The sequence below is a fragment of the Oryzias melastigma genome, linkage group LG9 (genome assembly GCF_002922805.2).
Source record: "Oryzias melastigma strain HK-1 linkage group LG9, ASM292280v2, whole genome shotgun sequence".
NCBI classification, from domain to species: domain Eukaryota; kingdom Metazoa; phylum Chordata; class Actinopteri; order Beloniformes; family Adrianichthyidae; genus Oryzias; species Oryzias melastigma.
In genome coordinates, this window is record NC_050520.1 from 31509630 (window position 1) to 31529941 (window position 20312).

The window sequence follows — 20312 nt, forward strand, 5'->3', positions numbered from 1 at the left end:
GTGTAAATTAAATATGTGTACAAACATGTAAACGAGTAAATGTCAAATCCATTCACATTTTAGTTTAATAAAGTTCAACCCACTGTTGTTTTTCTGCATCAAAATAATCCAAATATTAGAACATTCTACCACACTGTAAGGTCATGTATTTGTTTCCACACTAGACTTTGATGATGGTTGATCAGTTTTTGCTGCCATTTGGTCATTTTTATGTTCTAGTAAAATAAATTCACCATGCCTCAATCTGAATATTATTTTCTAATATTAATATAGTCAAAACATTTCATTTTGACACAATTTTTTTTACTTTTTTTTGTGGTATACATCAATTCAATTAACAACTTGCCTTACGCAGATGGATCTAATTGGATCGTGGGAATATAAGTGGATTAATTGATTTTTACATTATAGTAAAATAAAATTAGTGTACCTCAATCCAAATGGTATTTTCCAATATCAATTAGGCAATGATCAAGTCATTTAATTCTGAAACAATTTTATTATGGATGAAGCTCATCTGCTAAACTATTCAAAAATCTTGTTGCAGAGTTAGATAAGCTAAATCTTCATCAATCCTAAAACATTTAAAAAGTACCATCACTTTTGCTAGGTAATTTGCTGAGTACTTTTTTTTTTAAACTGTGGTTTATGTAACAAAAACAAAAATAAAAGCAGCAATATCCTAAAAACATCCAAGAAAATTACTGAAAGATTATGAATTTTCGAACAAAAAATAATTTAAAAAAAAAACTAAATAAAATAATGATACTGGAGACATGGCCTTTGGTGCACCCATTCCGGTGTTGAGCCAAGGTAAGTTCCCATGCCAAAATGTGTATCCCGTCTCTGGGATCATTCATTTGTTTGGTAATACATATTTTCCCCCCAAAAGCGTAACAAGAAAGTGGATGATAGCGATATACTTTATTCTGGGGCTTTTGGGATTTTACTGTCATGTTTGAAGTATTTTTTTTCCTCATATTCTACAGAATATGACAGGGGGCACAGATTCTGTCAGGCTGCTGCTGACCCAGGCTGCCAGAATCTGTCCCACCAACAATTTGCAGTAGAAACAACAATTATTTGATCATTTTCTGTTGTAACATGCTTCCATCACAAAGTCACTTTCATAAATTACGAGTTTTATCGTAAATTAGTCAAGCAAGTGTCATTTTTCTCTATTTCTTAACACGAGAAGATGTCATAGTTTCACATAGAAGTGTGGGGGAAAGATGCAAATATGACACACAAAAAACCTCCCTAAAGCCTCAGAATAGTGTATCGTAATCATCCACCTTCTTTTTACGCTTTTGGGGACAAAATAGGAGCATTACAAAACAAATCAGTGATGCATGAGACTGGGGATACAAATTCTGGCAGGGGAAACTTACCTTGGCACCTCACCTGTTACCTTGGACATGTGAGCCTTTACCCAGGGACTCTACACCTAGAAAAAATGTAATATGTTGAAGATCATGTAAATACTTTTGCTCAAGTAAAAATCTCCTGACAATAGTACTCTAGGGATAACAGTCCTGGCCCATTCTCGGAGACGATCCCTCTCTCATGTGGACATCCCTGAGGTTTCTTGCTTTTGATCCCAGAATCTGTTTTTTTTTAGGAGTTTTTCCTTACAGAGAAGGAGGGTCTAAGTGCAGGGATGCCCGGTTTAGTTTAGCAACCAGCTATTGTTTATATTTTATGAGTGATTTTATGTTTTGGGTTACTGTTGTGAAGTCCGTTGAGAAAACTGTATTATAATATTGGGCTATATAAATAAAATTGAATTGAATTAATGGTATATAAGTTGATTCGATTAATAACTTTCCTCAGACAGAATTGCAAGATAAATTGATTAGTCGATTAATCGACACACCTGTATTTTTTTAAATGTTTTTTATCCGCTTATTCAGTTTCCCCCAAATATCAAAAGTAAAATAGAACTTATTCCACATTAATGCATGTTTTATTATCTTTTTTAATGTTATTACACATGAAGTGGCTTTGCAGAACAAAAACATCTCAAGAAAGCTTGTGGGAGTTACTAAAATTGACTTGTCATCCATGCTTTTCTTCAGGTGACCACGTTTTAGAAAATGACACTTGGGCGCCATCTAGCGGCTCCGCACAGAACCGTTCTCTCTGCAGTTTGATGTCAGACTTTTTTTCAGAATTTATTCTGCTACACGTGGCATTATTTTACGTGTGATCCACGACCAGTTGACCCGCATCAATGAATCCGATCTACGTCACTCATTTTCAGCATTTCTGCCTGATTTTTGGCTCGGAACTTCACGGGGGAGTTTGTTATTAAACGCACCTCTTGCCCCACGTGACACGTTTCCATAGTCACGTCACATCGCTTCCACCATGTTGTAGGAAATCCGCCGCTGGCTGCTCCTTCAGTCCTCACTCGCTGTCAGATTAGAGTTTAATCCGAGGAGGACGACAAATTGTCAAGACGCTTCCTGCATCTCGGAAGGACTTGCACCTTTTATGTGCACGGAAGAAAGGCGAATCTAGCAGCTGCGCTTACTTACATTATTTTTGATTTTTTTTCCTTAAGAAAAAAACATGTATATATAAATAGACATATATATTTTTTCTTTTTTGCCTGTGCAATCAACGAGTGCTACATTCAAGATGAGCCTCCGGTCTGCTGTTTCTGTTTATTCCTGCTCCTCGAATTGCCAATACGTGAAGATGTTAGCTTGCTAATTAGCTGAAAAAGAGTAACTAAATCGGATTAGCGGTGTATGGCAGCCTACCTCCGGGTAATATCCAAGTATTGTTTGCAATACTTGATTTATTATTTTTTTCACAGTAGCACTTTTTAGTGTTCGTTTTTATTTAATTTTCAAACATTTTAATATTTCGTTTAAATTGTATTATTTCTGTTTTAATTTTTTATTGTTAGCATAACTGTTGGCATAAGCTAGCTTGATAAATTTCAAGAACTGGATCTGCTTTGCTAGCTTTTTTTTGCGTCTTAATTAAAAAGCAAGAAAAGGGCAAACACAAAAGGAGTTCATCTGACCTTAACCGAAAGACAAGACGGAGGTGTCCGCCAGACTTGTGAACGAACTGGACTGAAAACCAAACAAGATCTGAGTTTGAAGCAACGATGTCTGGGAAAGATAAAGACAAAGACAAGGAGAAGCAGTCCACCACAGAACGACTGATAAAAAGTGAGTCAACTTTAAACTTTCTATTGATCTTATTCGTGTGTAAGCCACCTGTAGATTTTGAATTTAAAAAGAACAGCTGTCTGTTGCCGCCTGGTTTGTTATAATATGATTATGTCAGTGTGAAGGGTCATTTAGTCACACTATTATCATGGTATGATCAGATTCATGGCGAGAAATACCCATAAATGTGCTAGTAATTAAATCACAAAAGATTCAAATTAAAAACACAAGTATTTCTTAATGTATAGTTTTAACAAAGACTAAAATTAGACAGAAATCTCTAGATTTTGCATCAACATCTATGTTATTGTTTTAAACCCAGCTAGCTAGTTTATAAACACACATGAGGACAACACAACCTACTGGTTTACTCTAGTCTAGATCAACAAATGTGTGGTCGGGGCACCCAGGAGCGACTGCTTCCTTGGCATTGAAGTTGCCATTTCAGTTGTTGCTGTGGGTCAATCAGAGCCTAGTTTGTGGGAAACTCCCCAGAGAGGAAACACAGCCCCCCCTCCTGCAGCCACAAACCTCCCATCCAGCTACCTAAAGCCACTACAGCGGCAGCAGCACTTCCATGCTTCTCTCCAAGGGCACCAGGAAAGTGTCCTGCCAGAGGGCTGGAATGCTGAAGTGTAAGCGAGTAGGGGGGAGTGTGAGTTAATTGTGGAAAGAATCTCCCCAGTGATGCTCCCATCATGAGCAGACACAGCGTGGAGAAAGAGAATAGGAACTGTTCAGGGACAGAACTGCAGACGGCTTTGATAATAGCTTTTTAATAAATGATAGGATGCCACCTGTCCACCGCTTTTACCTTTAAATAGTCACACATTAGTCGTTTGTAAAACACTGACTAACAGTCACACGAGTGGCTGTGGTCAGCACTATCTGTTGCACTGCTGACTATCACATTCTGCTTCGCACCATCACTTGCTTGAGGTGTTTTCTCCCTTGGCCTTGTGTAAATAAACAGTTGACTGACAGATATGTCACGCCACATGGCTGCGTTAGAAGTACATTTGGCTGCTAAAGTTTCATTTAAAAACCCACTACGATCATCTTTTGAGTTATTTTAAAAGTGCTTCAGTTGTCTTTTAAATACGATTATGTCCTTTTTAGCAAAAAACAAAAAACAAAACTGTGTTATTAGGACATAGTTTCTGCAGAGTGGCAGGCGTTTATCAGAAATTCATCTCTAAGTTGTGGACAGGACTGTTTGCACAGAGTAAGCCCGTCCCCTTCCCCATCACTCATCTGTTTACGTCAGGGGTGTCAAGCTCAATCGCACAAGGGGATAAAATCCATCGGATCACCTTAGATCGCAGGCCGAACAGGATAAATTTCAATTGAACACTCTAAAAGTACATTTTTAAAACTTTAAAACCGAAACTTTTTAACATAATTATGAACTAGATATACAGCATAATCTGTGTTAATGCTAGAGTGAATGCTGTAAGCTGAAATTGGCCGCTGAAGATGCTAGTGCTGATAGCTGAAGATGCTGAAATTGATAGCTGAAAACACTGAAGCTGATAGCTAAAAATGCTGAAACTGATAGCTGGAAACGTTGAAGCTGATAGCCAGCTAAAAAATTAGCTAAATGCCAAATTAGCCTAAAAAACTATTTAAAAACAACTTCTAACAGCTAGCATGTAGCTGTAAAAATAGCTAAGCTCCAAAATAGATAAAAAAAATCTAAGTAAATGCCAAAATAGTCCAATAGTCTAGCAGAATGCCAATTTTTGAAACTTTAAAACCGTATCATGAATAATAAAATGCAGGAATATTATTCCAGAATAAATCAACTTAAACCTTAAATAACTTTCAATATTTTACTCTACATGAAAATATATTTTGTCAACAAGGATACAAGTTCAAATAAGCGTAAGATAACATCGGGCCATTAATAACAATAAAATAAAATGATTTGGAGGGCCGGATAGAATCGACACATGTGGTTTACATGTTCTCCCATTAGCTTACAGCCCCTCACAAGCTAACTTTAGCAGAACAACAGCCGTAAACCAGCTCGGATGAGACGTACACGGAGCTATTTGACTGCAAGTAGATGCTTCAGAATGGAGCAGGGAGCTTGTGGCTTGCCATAGTAGCTTCTACTCACACCTACTGCACTGTTTTCGCCTGCTCCTGATTCACAACAGTTTGAATTATGAAATGCTATTTTAAGTGTGAATTTCTTTATAAATGTTTAAAAAAGGCACAACAACACGTTAAAAATGATTTTCAATTTGGTCTTTAATCTCTGATGGGCTAAAACTGAATTGAAATCAAAGAGAGAAAAGCCCCCGCCCCTCCTGACTGACAGAGTTGTTAAATAAGCCCCCATCCTGGCTATTTAGCTTTTGGGAGGAGGGGGGCACATTCATTGATAATTCGAGCAATCTGAAGTGGTCTTCATGATTCATCCAGCCCCAGTCCCCCTCCATTCATCTCCACCCAGCCGCATCTTTGTAATTCAAGCCTCCTCTTTTGTGCTGATTTTGAAACAATAGTGAACATATTGTAGACGCGGGCTCATATCACTGTAGAATAACACATTAGCCCGGGCAGGCGGGGTGCTAGATAGTCATGTCTTTGTTTCTCGCGCTGTTTGTTGTCCTGCCAGACTGTGGTGATGATGCAGTGCAGCAGTGGGTCACTGTGGCTGTGGTTTTGAAGAGTTCATCAAACATTAATGTTAATTAGGCCAGGCAGTCTAATAAGAAGCAGCTCTCACAATGTTGGCAGCCTTTTATTGTTGTTTCATTGTTCTGTCTTGTAAAAAGCATTTTGCTCTGTGTCTCAGAAAAAAAGTGTTTTTTCAACTATAGATAGAGTTAGGTAATTTCTTAGCTAGTAAATATATTTATTGTATCAATTGCTTGGATGAACTTTTTCCTACAATAATTTAACAATATTATAAAGATTCTTTTAGATCACGTGTTAAAGTCTAGGCCCTCTGGGTAGTTATATCTGCTCCTCCAGATCTTTTTTTTATTGTTATTAATGGCCTGATATTATCTTGTGCTTATTTCTAACGTTTAATTTTAGCAAAATATATTTTAAGATATATTTAAGAAATATTGAAAGTTATTTAAGGTTTAAATTGATTTAAATTGATTAAATTGATTTATTCTGGAATGGTATTCCTGGGGGCTGCATGGTGGCGCAGTGGTTAGCGCTCTTACCTCACAGCGAGAAGGCCCCGGTTCGACTCCCAGCTGGGACCTTTCTGTGTGGAGTTTGCATGTTCTCCCCGTGCATGCGTGGGTTTTCACCGGGGACTCCGGCTTCCTCCCACCGTCCAAAAACATGCTTCATAGGTTCATTGGTGACTCTAAATTGCCCCTAGGTGTGAATGTGAGAGTGAATGTGTGTGTGATTGCAGCCCTGCGACAGACTGGCGACCTGTCCAGGGTGTACCCTGCCTTCGCCCATCAGTGGCCGGGTTAGGCTCCGGCACCCCCGCGACCCCGAAATGGAGACAGCGGTCAGGAAAATGGATGGATAATATTCCTGGCTTTTTATTGTTTATAATTGTTAAAAAGTTACGGTTTTAAAAATTGGCATTCTGCTAGCTTTTTGGACTATTTTGGCATTTACTAAGATTTTTTTGGAGTTTAGCTAATATTTTAGCTACAAGCTAGCTGTTTTAGCTAATTTAGACTTTTTTTTTTTGCTTTTTAGTCTGTTTTGGAGTAAAGCTAATATTTTGGTAACATGCTAGCTATTTTGGCTAATTTAGGCTTTTAAAAAATTAGAATGTTTTTTAGTTGAGCTAACATTTCTGCTACATGCTAGCTATTTTAGCTAATTTAGGCTTTGTTTTGTTTTTAAGGCTGTTTTAGAGTTAAGCTAATATTTTAGCTACACGCTAGCTGTTTTGGCTGATTTGGGCTTTAAAAAAAGTATTTTAGGCTGTTTTGCTAATATTTAAACGCTAGCTGTTTTGGCTAATTTAGGCTTTTTCAGTTTTTTAGGCTATTTTGAAGTTTAGCTTTTTTTTCCAGCTACATGCTAGCTGTTTTGGCTAACCTAAGTTTTTTATTTTTATTTTTTTCCAGGCTAATTTGGCATTTAGCTAATATTTCAGCTGGCTGTCAGCTTCAGCATTTTCACCTATAAGCCTCAGTGATTTCAGCTATCAGCTTCAGCGTTTTTAGCTATCAGTTTCAGCATCTTCAGCTATCAATTTCAGCATTTTCAGCTGCCAAATTCAGCTTACAGCATTCACACTATCATTATCACAGGAAATGCTGTATATCTAGTTAATAATTATGTTAAAAAGTTATGGTTTTAAAGTTTAAGAAATGTACTTTTAGAGTGTTCAATAAATGTTTATCCTGCTCGGCCCGCGACCTAAGGTGTGTTTTGGATTTTGGACTCCCGTGTGATCGAGTTTGACGCCCCTGTTTTAGACCATCAGTTTTTTGTATAAGTATTTACTTCCGACCCTCAAGAAAATGCTTTTAAATTTGATGAAAACAGCTAAATGTTTCACGGTCTGGTTACCCCAGTGCGTCTGATGCTGCCCCATTCCGTCTTCATCTTTTCATACATGCTTCTTTGTTCATCCAGGTCTCTTCCCTCTGTGTGACAAGGCTTTTAAGTAAACAGCCTCAGAATCTGGAAGGCCTTCGCTAATAGAGGCTTTACCTAATCTGTTCTTAAGGCTCGTACCTCAGCTTACAGCTCAGTTTGTGGCTGTGCCTTGTAGGCCTGGAAGCACTTACTGTTTATTTATACCACAGTGGTCAACGCATGACAGCTTGTCCTCAGGAAAGGCTAGCCAGACTAGAGCTGTTTGTGTTCTAACTTACCTCCATTTACCTGCAACCTTTGCTTTCACTCAGACACTCGCCGCCTTTGCAATACTCTAGCGATGTTTAAAGAGAATATGGCAGCTATTTAGTTAAAACAAAAGCTGAAAACTGTAAAAAATTAGATCAAAAGTCTAACATAAAGTTGAAGGACTAAACTGCAAAAAACTCATCAGAAAAGGCACTCACATATAACACTTAAAACATGTGTTGTAGAGTATTTTCAGTTCTTCAAAAACAAGTTTACACAGTTACACTTGTATTGAAAGAAATTCAGAATTAATAAAATGTCTTTTATGGCCAAATATATATCTGATCAGTTCACTGATATACATTTACTTCCTTTGTCTCAGTTGTAAACCTGTAAAACCAACCTGTCACATTGTGGTGCGCTTCTCCTCTGTGTTTCTGCCCTAAATTTGATGTTACACAACCTACCTAATGCCACAGGTAATTAGTAATGCATTTTCTGTCTGGCTTGTCATTAGGAATACCAGCTGTAATCCCTTTTGTCTGTTTTCGGTGCTGGGAGTGAGAGAACCGGGATCACACCTGCTGTTCATTTAAACAAGTGCAGATTAATCTGCAGCTATCTGCTCATGGACTTCTGTAAACCCGCTAGGCTGCTGATGAAATATTGAACTTCTAATCAATAGAATCTCTGATCTTTTAAACTTCTAGGCAGGTTAGGTGTCCCCGGATTGACTAAAAAAACGATTATTTAATTGATGTCAAGACGGGGAAGTCGGTGTCTTTGACGGAGTGTTTATTCCTGCGTGAGATTTTCTGTGATAAACTGTCCAGTTTTTCTTGTTCTGCACTTCACTGTGTTTTGATCATGAAGCTCTCAGGTGTCAGCCTTGAAAGCGCTGACCTTTTGCGATGACGGTAAAAGGATTGTGTAGGTGGTGTGGAGCAGCACACTAAGGGAGAGGAGGGAGGTTAAGTGAGGTGTGGTGCCTCTGGCTGGTTGTCGTTCGTGTCTCTCATCTGTCATGATTGTGTGGGTGGATGTATTTCTACTCCTGTGTCAGTATCTTCCTTATAGTGCATTCACTGAAATCACATCTTGTAATTTCAACGCATTAAAATGGAGTGTGAGGTAAAAGACAGCGTTTAGCAGCTCTCTATTCTATTCAGGAATTGATGCTGGTATTTTCTAAATCAGGGGTGTCAAACTCAATCGCACAAGGGGCCATAATCCAAAACACACCTTAGGTCACGGGCCGAACAGGATAAACATTTATTGAACACTCTAAAACTACATTTTAATACTTTAAAACTTTTTAACATAATTATGAACTAGATATATAGCATTACCTGTGATAATGCTAGTGTGAATGCTGTAAGCTGAATTTGGCAGCTGAAGATGATAATGCTAATAGCTGAAGATGCTGAAATTGATAGCTAATAACACTAAAGCTGATAGCTGAAGACGCTAAAGTTGATTGCTGAAAAAATTCAGGAATATTTTTCCAGAATAAATCAACTTTAACCTTAAATAACTTTTAAGATTTTACTCTCCATAAAAATATATTTTGTTGTCAATATTATGCAAGTTAGAAATGAACAGAAGATAACATCGGGCCATTAATAACAATAAATTAAAACAATCTGGAGGGCCAGATAGAATTACCCGGAGGGCCGGATCCGGCCCCCGGGTCTTGACTTTGACACTTATTTTAAATGATTTATACAATAAACGTTTTTCATTTGCCAAGGCTTTAAGTGGTTGTAACTTAACTAATGACATGTTTGTATCCAAAGCTGTTTTTAAAAAATCTGATATGTGTAAATAAACAAGCCTTTGTTGTTGTTTTTTTCTCGTCAACAGCCGTGCCATACCCCCCACAACACAAGCTCACGATAAAAGAACTATTTGAAGATGGCAAGCCCAACCCTGAGATGCTCCGCAATCATCTGGTCAAAGAAGGGCGGGTGGACGAGGACGTAGCTCTGAAAATCATCAATGACGGGGCCAACATTCTGCGGCAGGAGAAGTGCATGCTAGAAGTAGAAGCCCCTATAACAGGTAGATTTTATGTAAATATGTTAACAAACCTATGCTTACTGCTTCAGCAAACATCGTCTCCCAAATACTGTTTCTGTCTGATCGGTCCTGTTCACTGGTGACTGTGCTATTGTTGTTATCACTGTTGCTAGCTATGAAAGAAGAATGTAACAGAAGCCCATAAATGATCAGCTTCCAAAAATGAGTGTAGCTCTTCCAACATTTATTGGCTTCTGTTGCATTCTTTTTTTTATTTATCATTGTTTTTTAAAATAAACTCTACTAATGCACAAATAAAAACTCTAAAAATATAAGATATTAAGTCTTTATACTTGGGTAGGGGTGGGCAAAATATATAGTCTGGCCTGCCAAACTAGAATAAGTTATGATAATCTTTATTAATGTTTTATTTCACCTGTGATTCTGATTTGTCCCCATTGATGATGCTCCATTGACCTTTGTTTGTGTGGTGTCGGAACATTTGTTGTTCTTCTGACGTTCATGTGTGTCGGACTGGCATTTTTTCCCTATAATTCAAACACCACACGAACACAGCATTTTTCTAAGGTGCACTTTTCCCTTATGGACATCAACACATCGGTGCAATTGGCTCTGAAATTAGAACGAAAGCCACAGTTTTGATTCTTCAAAAGTACAATCAGAACTCCAAAAAGTTCTGTTTTTAAAAAAATGCATACATTTTGGCCCAATCCGAATTCTTCCCTTCTCCCTTCCCCTTCATTTACCCCTCCAAACAGAGAATTATGAAAAAACAGTGTCTCATATTTCAGTCGTCACTTTCGTCAATGACGTCATCAATAATCGCTGGTCTGCTAGTGTTAGCGTGGAGCTTCCAGCGCTTGAATATACATAACAACATTGCTTTTATAACTTTAAAAAGGTCATGCTACAACAAAAAGTCATTACTTGCATTTAATTGTAAACTTCTGTGCTTCAGAGCACACCCACATGAAGGAAAACTCTTCTCAGCGCGACGCGGTTTAGCCTTGCGGAGGAGGACTTTGGATCCCTCCACTTGGGGGATACATTTTGCGGACACACTTGTACTTAAACTCCCCTTTTAAAAGGAGGGTTAGGGATAAGGGAAGAATTCGAAATGGGCCTTATTTTCAATCAAGATTAAAGTATGTTTTAGTCCATATTACCAGTATTTGTTATTTCTTTCTCAGTGGAGGTGGATTAACAAAATGTGGTAATTTTAGAACCTTTTGTGACCCACGAGGCAAAAAGTTTGGTTGATAATTTTATTCATAGTCAAAATTGGTTCATTTTGAACGATCCGATTCCTGATCTAATGTGGATCCAGGTCATCTTTATCCAAAGTGAAGTTTCCCAAATTCTTTGTATTTCTTCAAGATCATCAAGCGTAAATAAACGTGTAAAACAAGTAAAGAAGAATGAATGTCAAATCTATTCATATTTTAGTTTCAATGACTGTTTTTATACACCAAAATAATCCAATTAATAGAAGATTCTACCACCCTGTATGGTCTCAGATCTTTGCAAAGTGTTTTCACTAGAGCTGCCAAAAACAATTATTTTAATAGTCGACTAATCACTGATTAATTTTTTCGATTAGTCAACTAATCGGTTCATGTGCAAACTGGATGTAAAGCACACATCTTAACCATCATTAGCTTTAAACTAACTAAAAACTAGATATAATATAATAATAATACTTTTTATTTGAAGCGCCTTTCAAATCACCCAAGGACACTTCACAGTACAATAGCAATAAAATAATAAAATAGTACACATGTAAGCAAGACACAATAAAAGATATATAAAATTACCTGTGATAATGCTAGTGTGAATGCTGAAAGCTGAATTTGGCCGCTGAAGATGCTAGTGCTGATAGTTTAGAGAAGTTGATATCTGAAAACATTCAAACCAGCTAAAATATTAGTTAAATGCCAAAATAGCTTAGAAAACAAGAAAAAGGGGGAAAAAAAGCTAGCATGCAGCTGAAATATTAGCTCCAAAATATCATAAAAAATGGAAAAAATCCTAAATTAGCCAAAATGACTAGCATGCAGCTGAAATATTAGCTGAACTCCAAAATAGTCTAAAAAAAATAATAAATGCCAAAACAGTCCAAAAAGCAAGCAGAATGCTATCACAACTATTAACTTTACTACACTCCGACTCCATACAATATGAAGTAGCGACCAATAGAATATTAAATTATTAATCGACTGTTTTAATAGTTGATTAGTCGTCGATTAGTCAACTTATTGTGGCAGCCCTACTTTTCACACATTGGACTTTAATGATGGTTGATAATTTTTAGAAATTGATTCATTGATTAATTGTAGCACAAATTGTAATTCCTTGTCGTTCAAAACGGCACTGACTAGATAAGAAAAAAGGCTAAAAAACCTGACAAGACCTTTATTAAAAAACATGAACAAACTCACAAACCCCTCCTGACTAAACCATGTTATTAATGAAATATCTTTTATCTGTTTTATATGTTTTTCTGGGACATTTTTTTATAAACTTAATCAAAATGCCCCGCTCTTAACCTTTTAATCACCCCTGGTCTCATTTCAGATGGTTCAGAATGAAGTTGTTTGGTCCACGTTGGAGTTCAGAGGAACTTTTGCTCTTCCTGAGCTCATTAGAACATTTAAGGAAACGAACGCTAACAGTGTGTGAAGAGTGTGAACCCTACTTAGGATCAGAAACTTGAAATGTGTTCAAATCCCGTGCAGAGGAGCTCAAACACAACAAACCAACATATTACTCAAATATATACTCAATATATATTTACTCAAATGATGAGTAAATATAATACCTACTTTATTAATAAATCTATTTTGCTTCTTTTGGACGCATATGACCAGCATTCACTGACTTTAGTGTCAGATCAAAGGGCTTTTGTGGAACTAATAATCATTTAATTCATTGTTTGCTCTTTTTCATCTGACTTTGGTATAGTTTGACTCTAACCTGTCAGTTTAATTTATGTTTTCTAAATTTAGATCACAGTTAATGCATGCCTGTAAAGCACATGTGTTAAAGTCAAGGCCCGGGGGCCAGATCTGCCCCCCCCCGGTGGATCATTTTACTTTATTGTTATTAATGGACCCTTGCATTCATTTTTAACTTGTATAATTTTGGCAAAATATGTTTTCATGGAGAGTAAAATATTGGAAGTTATTTAAGGTTTAAGTTAATTTTTTTCTGGAATGATATTCCTGCCTTTTTATTATTCATAATTATGTTAAAAAGTTACAGTTTGAAGTTTTAAAAATAGCCATCTCCTAGCTTTTTGGACTATTTTGGTATTTATTAAGATGTTTTAGCCTATTTTGGAGTTTAGCTAATACTTAAGCTACATGCTAACTGTTTTGGGAAATTTAGAGTTTTTATAGTTTTTAGGCTGTTTTGGAGCTAGGCTAATATTTGCACACTAGCTGTTTGGGCTAATTTAGGCTTTTTATCAGTTTGTTAGGATATTTTTAAGTTTAGCTATTTTTTCAGCTACATGCTAGCTGTTTTGGCTAACCTAAGTTTTTTCAAATTATTTTTTTTAGGATAATATGGCATTTAGCTAATTTAGCTGGCAATCAGCTTGAGATTTTTCAGGTATTAACTTCAGCGTTTTTAGCTATCAATTTCAGCATCTTCAGCTATCAGCACTAGCATCTTCAGCGGCCAAATTCAGCTTACAGCATTCACACTATCATTATCACAGGTAATGCTGTATATCTAGTTCATAATTATGTTAAAAAGATACAGTTTAGACATACATAGACCCAATTTTACAATTTTTAAAATGAAATCAAAGCATTTTTTTGTTCTTAAGTCTATAAGTATTCAGTTATATGGGTCACTCCAGATTTAACACAATCTTCCAAAGAATTTGTAAAACGTTTGTCTCTGTTTAGTGATTTAAACAATGCTGGGCTGATGTAATTTGCCTTTTAAAAGGTTTTTGGAGTGAGTCAAGCTTTACATGCTACATATCCAGCAGGAAATGCAGTTGTCTGTTGTTCTCACATGATCAGTAAAAGCTTCTGTTCTGTTTTTTTTAGTATGTGGTGATGTCCATGGACAATTCTTTGACCTTATGAAGCTGTTTGAAGTTGGGGGATCACCCAGCAACACGCGGTATCTTTTTCTCGGCGACTACGTAGATCGAGGATACTTCAGTATTGAGGTAAGTTAGAGCGTGAAAACTGCTCTGCCTGTGTTGTGCTTTACCTTGTGTTGACAGTAAACACTCCAGACACAGTAACGGACAAGTTGTCCTGAAGCTGTCCACAAATGTTCCTCAGTTATGTCTGATTACTGTTTATGGGTGTCATCCTATTTATTTGTATTTATTCGGATCTGAAAACAAGAACTTGACTGTGTTTCTATTTACCAGTGGAAATTTGCTACTATATCTTCTACTCACACTTGTGCTTGTGAAATGTTATTCTCCTCCTCCTTCATTCTGCTTCTAATTGAGCACACTCCACTCGAGAGGTTTCGTTTTACACCTCGCTGAAATTTGATGCCATTTTTCGGATTGTGTTAATGTCACTGTAAGATGGTAGGAGCAGTGAGAGCTGTGAAAGGGAAGACACCATCTGACAGGAAATTGATGAGTTTGTTTAAAAGGTTAAAACTTTACAGATTAAATTTGTCAAAAATGTGCCATAATGTTCCCTTTAAATGTCAGGTGCATCATGTTTTTTACAGTAGATTTTCGTGGGGAAGCCCTGAATGCAACTGTTGAACCAAATGGGTTTTGCAGTGAAATCCTATCTCAGCGATGTGTCTAAAGGGCACTGATCTTACATGCCTTTTTAGAACAGTTAAAAATAAGGCAAGCGACTTGAATAGACAGACAGCTGCATTGTAGCTGCACAAAGGCGACTCCATTTCTCCAATGAAGATCTCTGCTTGGATGAGTGCAGTGAGTTTTACATTCATGCAGTTACAAAGGGAATTTGCTTACCATTGTTTTGGAAAAAGCAGTTTAAAAAATACTTTTGTAAAACATTGTGGTTGCATAAAACAATAGGGTGTATTATTCAATTTTCTTCTTTGACACTGTTAAAAATTGAAATTAGCCCTGGGATTTCATAATGTAATCTTGCTGATTTCAAGCACAAGAAATGTCAAATGCATAATGGGAGATACTGTTCCCTGTGGGATTTAGATTTTGAATGATATAAACTTCACTTCACAAAACTGACTATTACTCTATATGGTCAAATATTTTTGTTTTTTTTTAGCTTTGACTGTATAAGAGAACTGGACCAAGTGAGTGAGAAAAAATACAATAGAAATAAATGAGATCATCAAGGATGGTTATTCTGGCAAACTGAATGACTGACTGAGTAATAACTCTGAGTCTATTGCTCTATAGAAGTCTATGGGATTTTGACTTTGTGGAGCCAGCAGGTACTTCCTGTTTGGAACGTGAGAGGAAGGGGTTACTCAGTCCAGTTCTTTTAATGTCAATGACTTTTAGTCCACAACATACAAATGTCTTTCTAAAATTGAAACTCTTTACACAAAGTCTTTTGAAGTTGAAGTTTGAAGTTGATCATTTTTTGGAGCAATTAACAACTACGCTGCTATCATTTCAAATCCATCCATCCATCCATTGTTCCATCCATCCATCCATCCATCCATCCATCCATTCATCCATTCATCCATCCATCCATATATCTTGGATGGACGATCCGTCTTCCAAACCAGTTTAGTAGCTTTCTGGGTCACAGGGTTGATAGGAGGTGGGGTGGTGGTGGTGGTGGTGGTATACATCCACTATTTCAAGCCTATTTCAAACACATGTTTAGAATTTATTTGTAAAAATTTCAGTTGTTTTTTTTTCAAATAATTACTTCTAAATCTAAAGATAATCTTCACCATGCATTGATCAAATATTTATCATTTTAATGTAATGAATGGTGCAGACCTTCTGTCTTCAACATTATAGAAACCCGAACGTGTCTGTCAACAAAATGGTGTATATATACGGATGGAACTTGTTTTCTAACTAGCATGTTCTCTTGTTAAAAAGAAGCAAATACAACAGAAAATAACATAAATGCAATGAAAGCATGTAGGAATATTAAAACTACTTAAAAGTATGGAAAACTACAATAATGTAAACAAATGTTTTAATGTCTCCTAACTATGTAGATGATCACGTTAAAGTTTAGAATAGAAGGAACCACTATTAAGACATGTGCTGCATTTTTCTGTTATTTACATAGCTAAAGAAAGAGAAAGTTCCCCCCACACACACTACTAATCTGTCGCTGGACTCATGGGCAGTGAAATATGGTTTCTTCCATTTGAGAATCCTTTGGTTTTAACGTGTCGAGCTTTATCAGCAACAGTCGCTTTGGGAAAGTCACTTTCATTTCTTACCATGACCGTGTCCTTAAAGCAAGTTCCACAAGAGTGGAAGAACTTGACCAATCCACACAGGTTTCTGATCCTAACTTCACTAAGCACTTTTGGGAGGAATATGAACATAGAGGGGAGTCAGGCCTTCTACCCAAAGCCTTTATTTCAACTGCTCTTATGGGTCTACAAAGGCTGTCTACAGACCAAAAAGGGGCAAACATTTAAGGGACATTCGGGGGTCCTTCACTAATTCTCAAGGTTGTAGACTGGTCAGTGAGCCCATAAATCCAAAATGTTCATGCTCATTTTATTTTCTATAGGTATGCCGCGGGCTAAAGGTCAAAACAAACACTTGTACCACACAGAAGGGTGAAGTTCATGAGACGCAGGCACATCGTACAGACTTTTCCTTTTTCTAAGACCCCCATATCCTGCACTCTCCACGATAAGGGATAACCTCCTTGGAGGTTCCTTGAAGCCTTGCTGTTAAAAATGAAAAAAATTAGACAATCATGGTGTAGTTTGTGTGTAACGTTTGCACGCCGTCAGTAAAAAGACACCTTACTAATGACCAGAGTGTGGCGTAAGGACACCGTATGACACTATTACCCGTACGCCATGAGTGCGTGTCCTTACAAATTCTTCACGATACTCTTTCCATACTCTTTACAATTGTACGTTCTGATATTATGACGTCTCTTGAGGTGTCAAGTGAACTACAAGACACACCTTAAGATATATCCACTCCTGTCTGCGACCCTCCAACAACCCAAAATCCTGCTGCGTACATACGGGTCAACCCCTCAAACAGCTTAACATCCCTAAGGCTTTATCAACACCAGTATCTGACTTCTGTGGAAAGAGTGTGTACACTCACAGAAACACTTTAAACAACTGAATGTGCTACACTTCCAAAAGAGGAACCAGCTCCACATTTATCCAATTATATTCATATGGATTTACAATAATCTTGACGGTTATACTTTCCGTTCCGTTGTGCATAGTGAATACAGTCTTTTCCTGTCACCAATTCTGCAAGTTGTCCCACTCAAAAAAGTCTGTAATGGTCATCATAGACATACTTCAACTGTTGAGAGACAGAATGTAAAAAAAAAGATACTTGGATTGGAGGTTTTTGGTACATTGTATGATATATCATGTGGTCTAAATGGCATTTTGCATTACTTATGTTTCTTACTGCCGTAACTCTACAACAAAGCAAGTTCAAGTCTTAAAAGCCTCCAGTATAGATTTCATTTGTAAAACTTTGTCTGAAATGTGTCTTTATTTGAAAGGCTGCTTTCCCCACTGCAGTATAACACACAACAAGACAGATATAGGAGAAAGGATATCTGGATGTGGTTACCAAGGTAACATAAAGATTCTTGCCTCTTAAGGAGTGCATTACCATTGCTGGCCTGAAGTCTGAAGTCAGTACACTAGTACACGGTTTTATATTTTCTCCTATATCTTTGTAGGATATTCTCTTTGATCCAGAAGTGTTTTTCTGTGCGTGCCGTCTCTCAGCCTTGTCCACGCTCCTAGACTGATGCGTGTGCATGTATGCGTGTTTGAGGTGAAAGTAGCCAGCGTTCATGTCTGCCTCACAAAAGCTTTGTGCCGTTTCATTTGTCCTCCTCCTCCCCCACTCAGACTCAAACACAGTGTCGCTGGCTACAAGGGAGCTGAGGGCTCTCATTAAAACCCATGTCAGCTTCCAGCCACTACAAGACACAGCCCTTTCTCCACCTCCGCAGAGATAAGATCAAGTCACGGGGACAGTTCCCCCAACACATTCACTTAAACTTTACACTTCAGGGTTCTTCTTAGTGTCATAAATGATGGAGACAGGTCAGTTATAGCTCTCCTCTTCCCTTTCGCTCACATAATCAGTTATGTGAAAACACACCTGCTGCTTATGTTACCTTGGCATCTTTTTCCAGCAGTTTCTCAGCAGACTGTAGTTGATGCTGGTCAGGAATGGGCTCAGCCTGCGAAGCGATTGCTGTTCAACACTACCTCATGAGAAGGGGACAGCAAGTTCGTTTGGATTGGACTTTATGTAGAATTTTACATACTCGACTATCATACCTGATACTAGATGTTAATACTAGACTCCAAACCTTTTCCTGTGCGGGGCCACATATCTGTTTTCTTCTATGATGCTGGGCTGAGGTTTGTAGGCTAACAAAATAATCTGTATCTGTAGTTTGGAGACCCCTGCACTAGAGTAATGAGTCAATGATGGGTGAATTGTGACTAAATGTCAAGGTTATATGGACCAAACACAAGTGTTCACAATCCATTAAAGAGATGTGAGACTAAAGCGAGAGTAAAAGAAACTGTGTGAAAGTTTGACCCATAATATAAAGGACAGATCCAGATCTGAAAGAGCTGCTAATATTTAGTTATTACCTAAATGCATGTATAGTTTTTTGGCGAAGTAGAGTGGAGGGTGGAGTGCTCTTGCCTCATGTGGAGGGGTTTAAATATCTTGGATTCTTGTTCACGAGTGAGTTTCCTCCGGAGGGTGGCTGGGGATTCTCTTAGAGATAGGGTGAGAAGCTCGGTCACCTGGAGAGAACTTGGAATAGAGCCGCTTCTCCTCCACATTGAGAGGAGCCAGTTGATGTAGCTTGGGCATCTGATCCGGATGCCTCCTGGAGAGGTGTTCCGGGCATGTCCCACTGGATTGAAGCCTCGGAGAAGACAAAGATATTTAAAGGTTGCAAAATGTATTATGAATTTTTCCAAAACATCTCAATTGGGATTGGGTAACTGACCACTAAATATGCTCACTAGAATTCATTTTAACCGGCGTGCACAGAATCATCACAACTTTATATTTTTTTCAATGGGCCATTTCTTCTTCTATTAAGTTTAGGTAAAAAAAAAAGGCAGGGGTAACTGGCTGCCCCAGCAATGGAAGTATGAGATTCACCTAAAGTTTGACAGCTTAAAGCAATCACACAAGGGGCCAAAACCTAAATCACACTTTAGGACGCGGTCCAAACAGGATAGACATTTGTTGAACACTCTAAAACTAAATTTTTAAAACTTTAAATCTGTAACTTTTTAAAATAATTATGAACTAGAAATATAACATTACCTGCAATAATTCTAGTGTGAATGCTGTAAACTGAATTTGGCCGCTGAAGATGCTAGTGCTGATAGCTGAAGATGCTGAAATTGATAGCTAAAGGTGTTGAAGCTGATAGCCAGCTAAAATATTAGCTAAATGCCAAATTAGCCTTAAAAATGAACAAAAATAAAATAAATTTAAAAAAGCTTAGGTTAGGCAAAAAAGCTAGCATGTAGCTGAAATATTACCTAAACTTTAAAATAGCCTGAATAATGAAAAGGCAGGAATATCATTTCAGAATAAATTAACTTAAACCTTAAATAACTTTCAATATTTTACTCTCTGTATAAATATATTTTGTCAAAATTATACGAGTTATAAATGAGGGCAAGATAACATCGGGCCATTAATGACAAAAAAATAAAATGATCTGGAGGGCCGGATCCTTTACTTTAACACAAGTGGCTTAAAGGATGTGTGTGTGTGTGTGTATTTTTTTTATGTCTTTAAATTCTGCTTATTTCTCATGTTTACTAAAAGAAAGTGTTCGTCACTCATTGATTTGGATGACAATCTACATTAAAAAAAGAAGCTAATAATTTCTCTAAACAAGAGTGAAGGATTTTTCTTTTCCAGTTGTTTAGGGATGAGACTGGACAGTGGTGTAGTGGTTGAGTCATTCCTGGTTTAAACCCCAGCTGTGTGGAGTGTGCACTCCAGTTTCCTTCTCCCCACAATCCAAAAACATGCTTTATAGGTCAACTGGTGATTCTAAATCGTCCTGTTAGTTGTGATTGTGAGTGTGTGTGGTTGCCTTGTGATGGACTGGCAAA

General features: G+C 37.4%; 1 protein-coding gene across 3 annotated transcripts in view; it reads left to right on the top strand.

Annotated features, from left to right (window-relative positions):
• The first annotated feature begins 2349 nt into the window (after window positions 1-2349).
• Window positions 2350-20312, top strand: part of ppp3cca (protein phosphatase 3, catalytic subunit, gamma isozyme, a) — a 33414-nt gene continuing 15451 nt past the window's right edge. For 2 of the 3 annotated variants that reach the window (XM_024275595.2, XM_024275596.2), the window contains exons 1-3: window positions 2350-3188; window positions 9843-10040; window positions 14081-14205. In XM_024275595.2, coding sequence (XP_024131363.1) covers window positions 3125-3188; window positions 9843-10040; window positions 14081-14205 — 387 coding nt within the window. In that variant the 5' untranslated portion in view covers window positions 2350-3124. The remainder of the gene's footprint in view (window positions 3189-9842; window positions 10041-14080; window positions 14206-20312) is intronic. The other variant, XM_024275598.2, reaches the window with a different exon arrangement.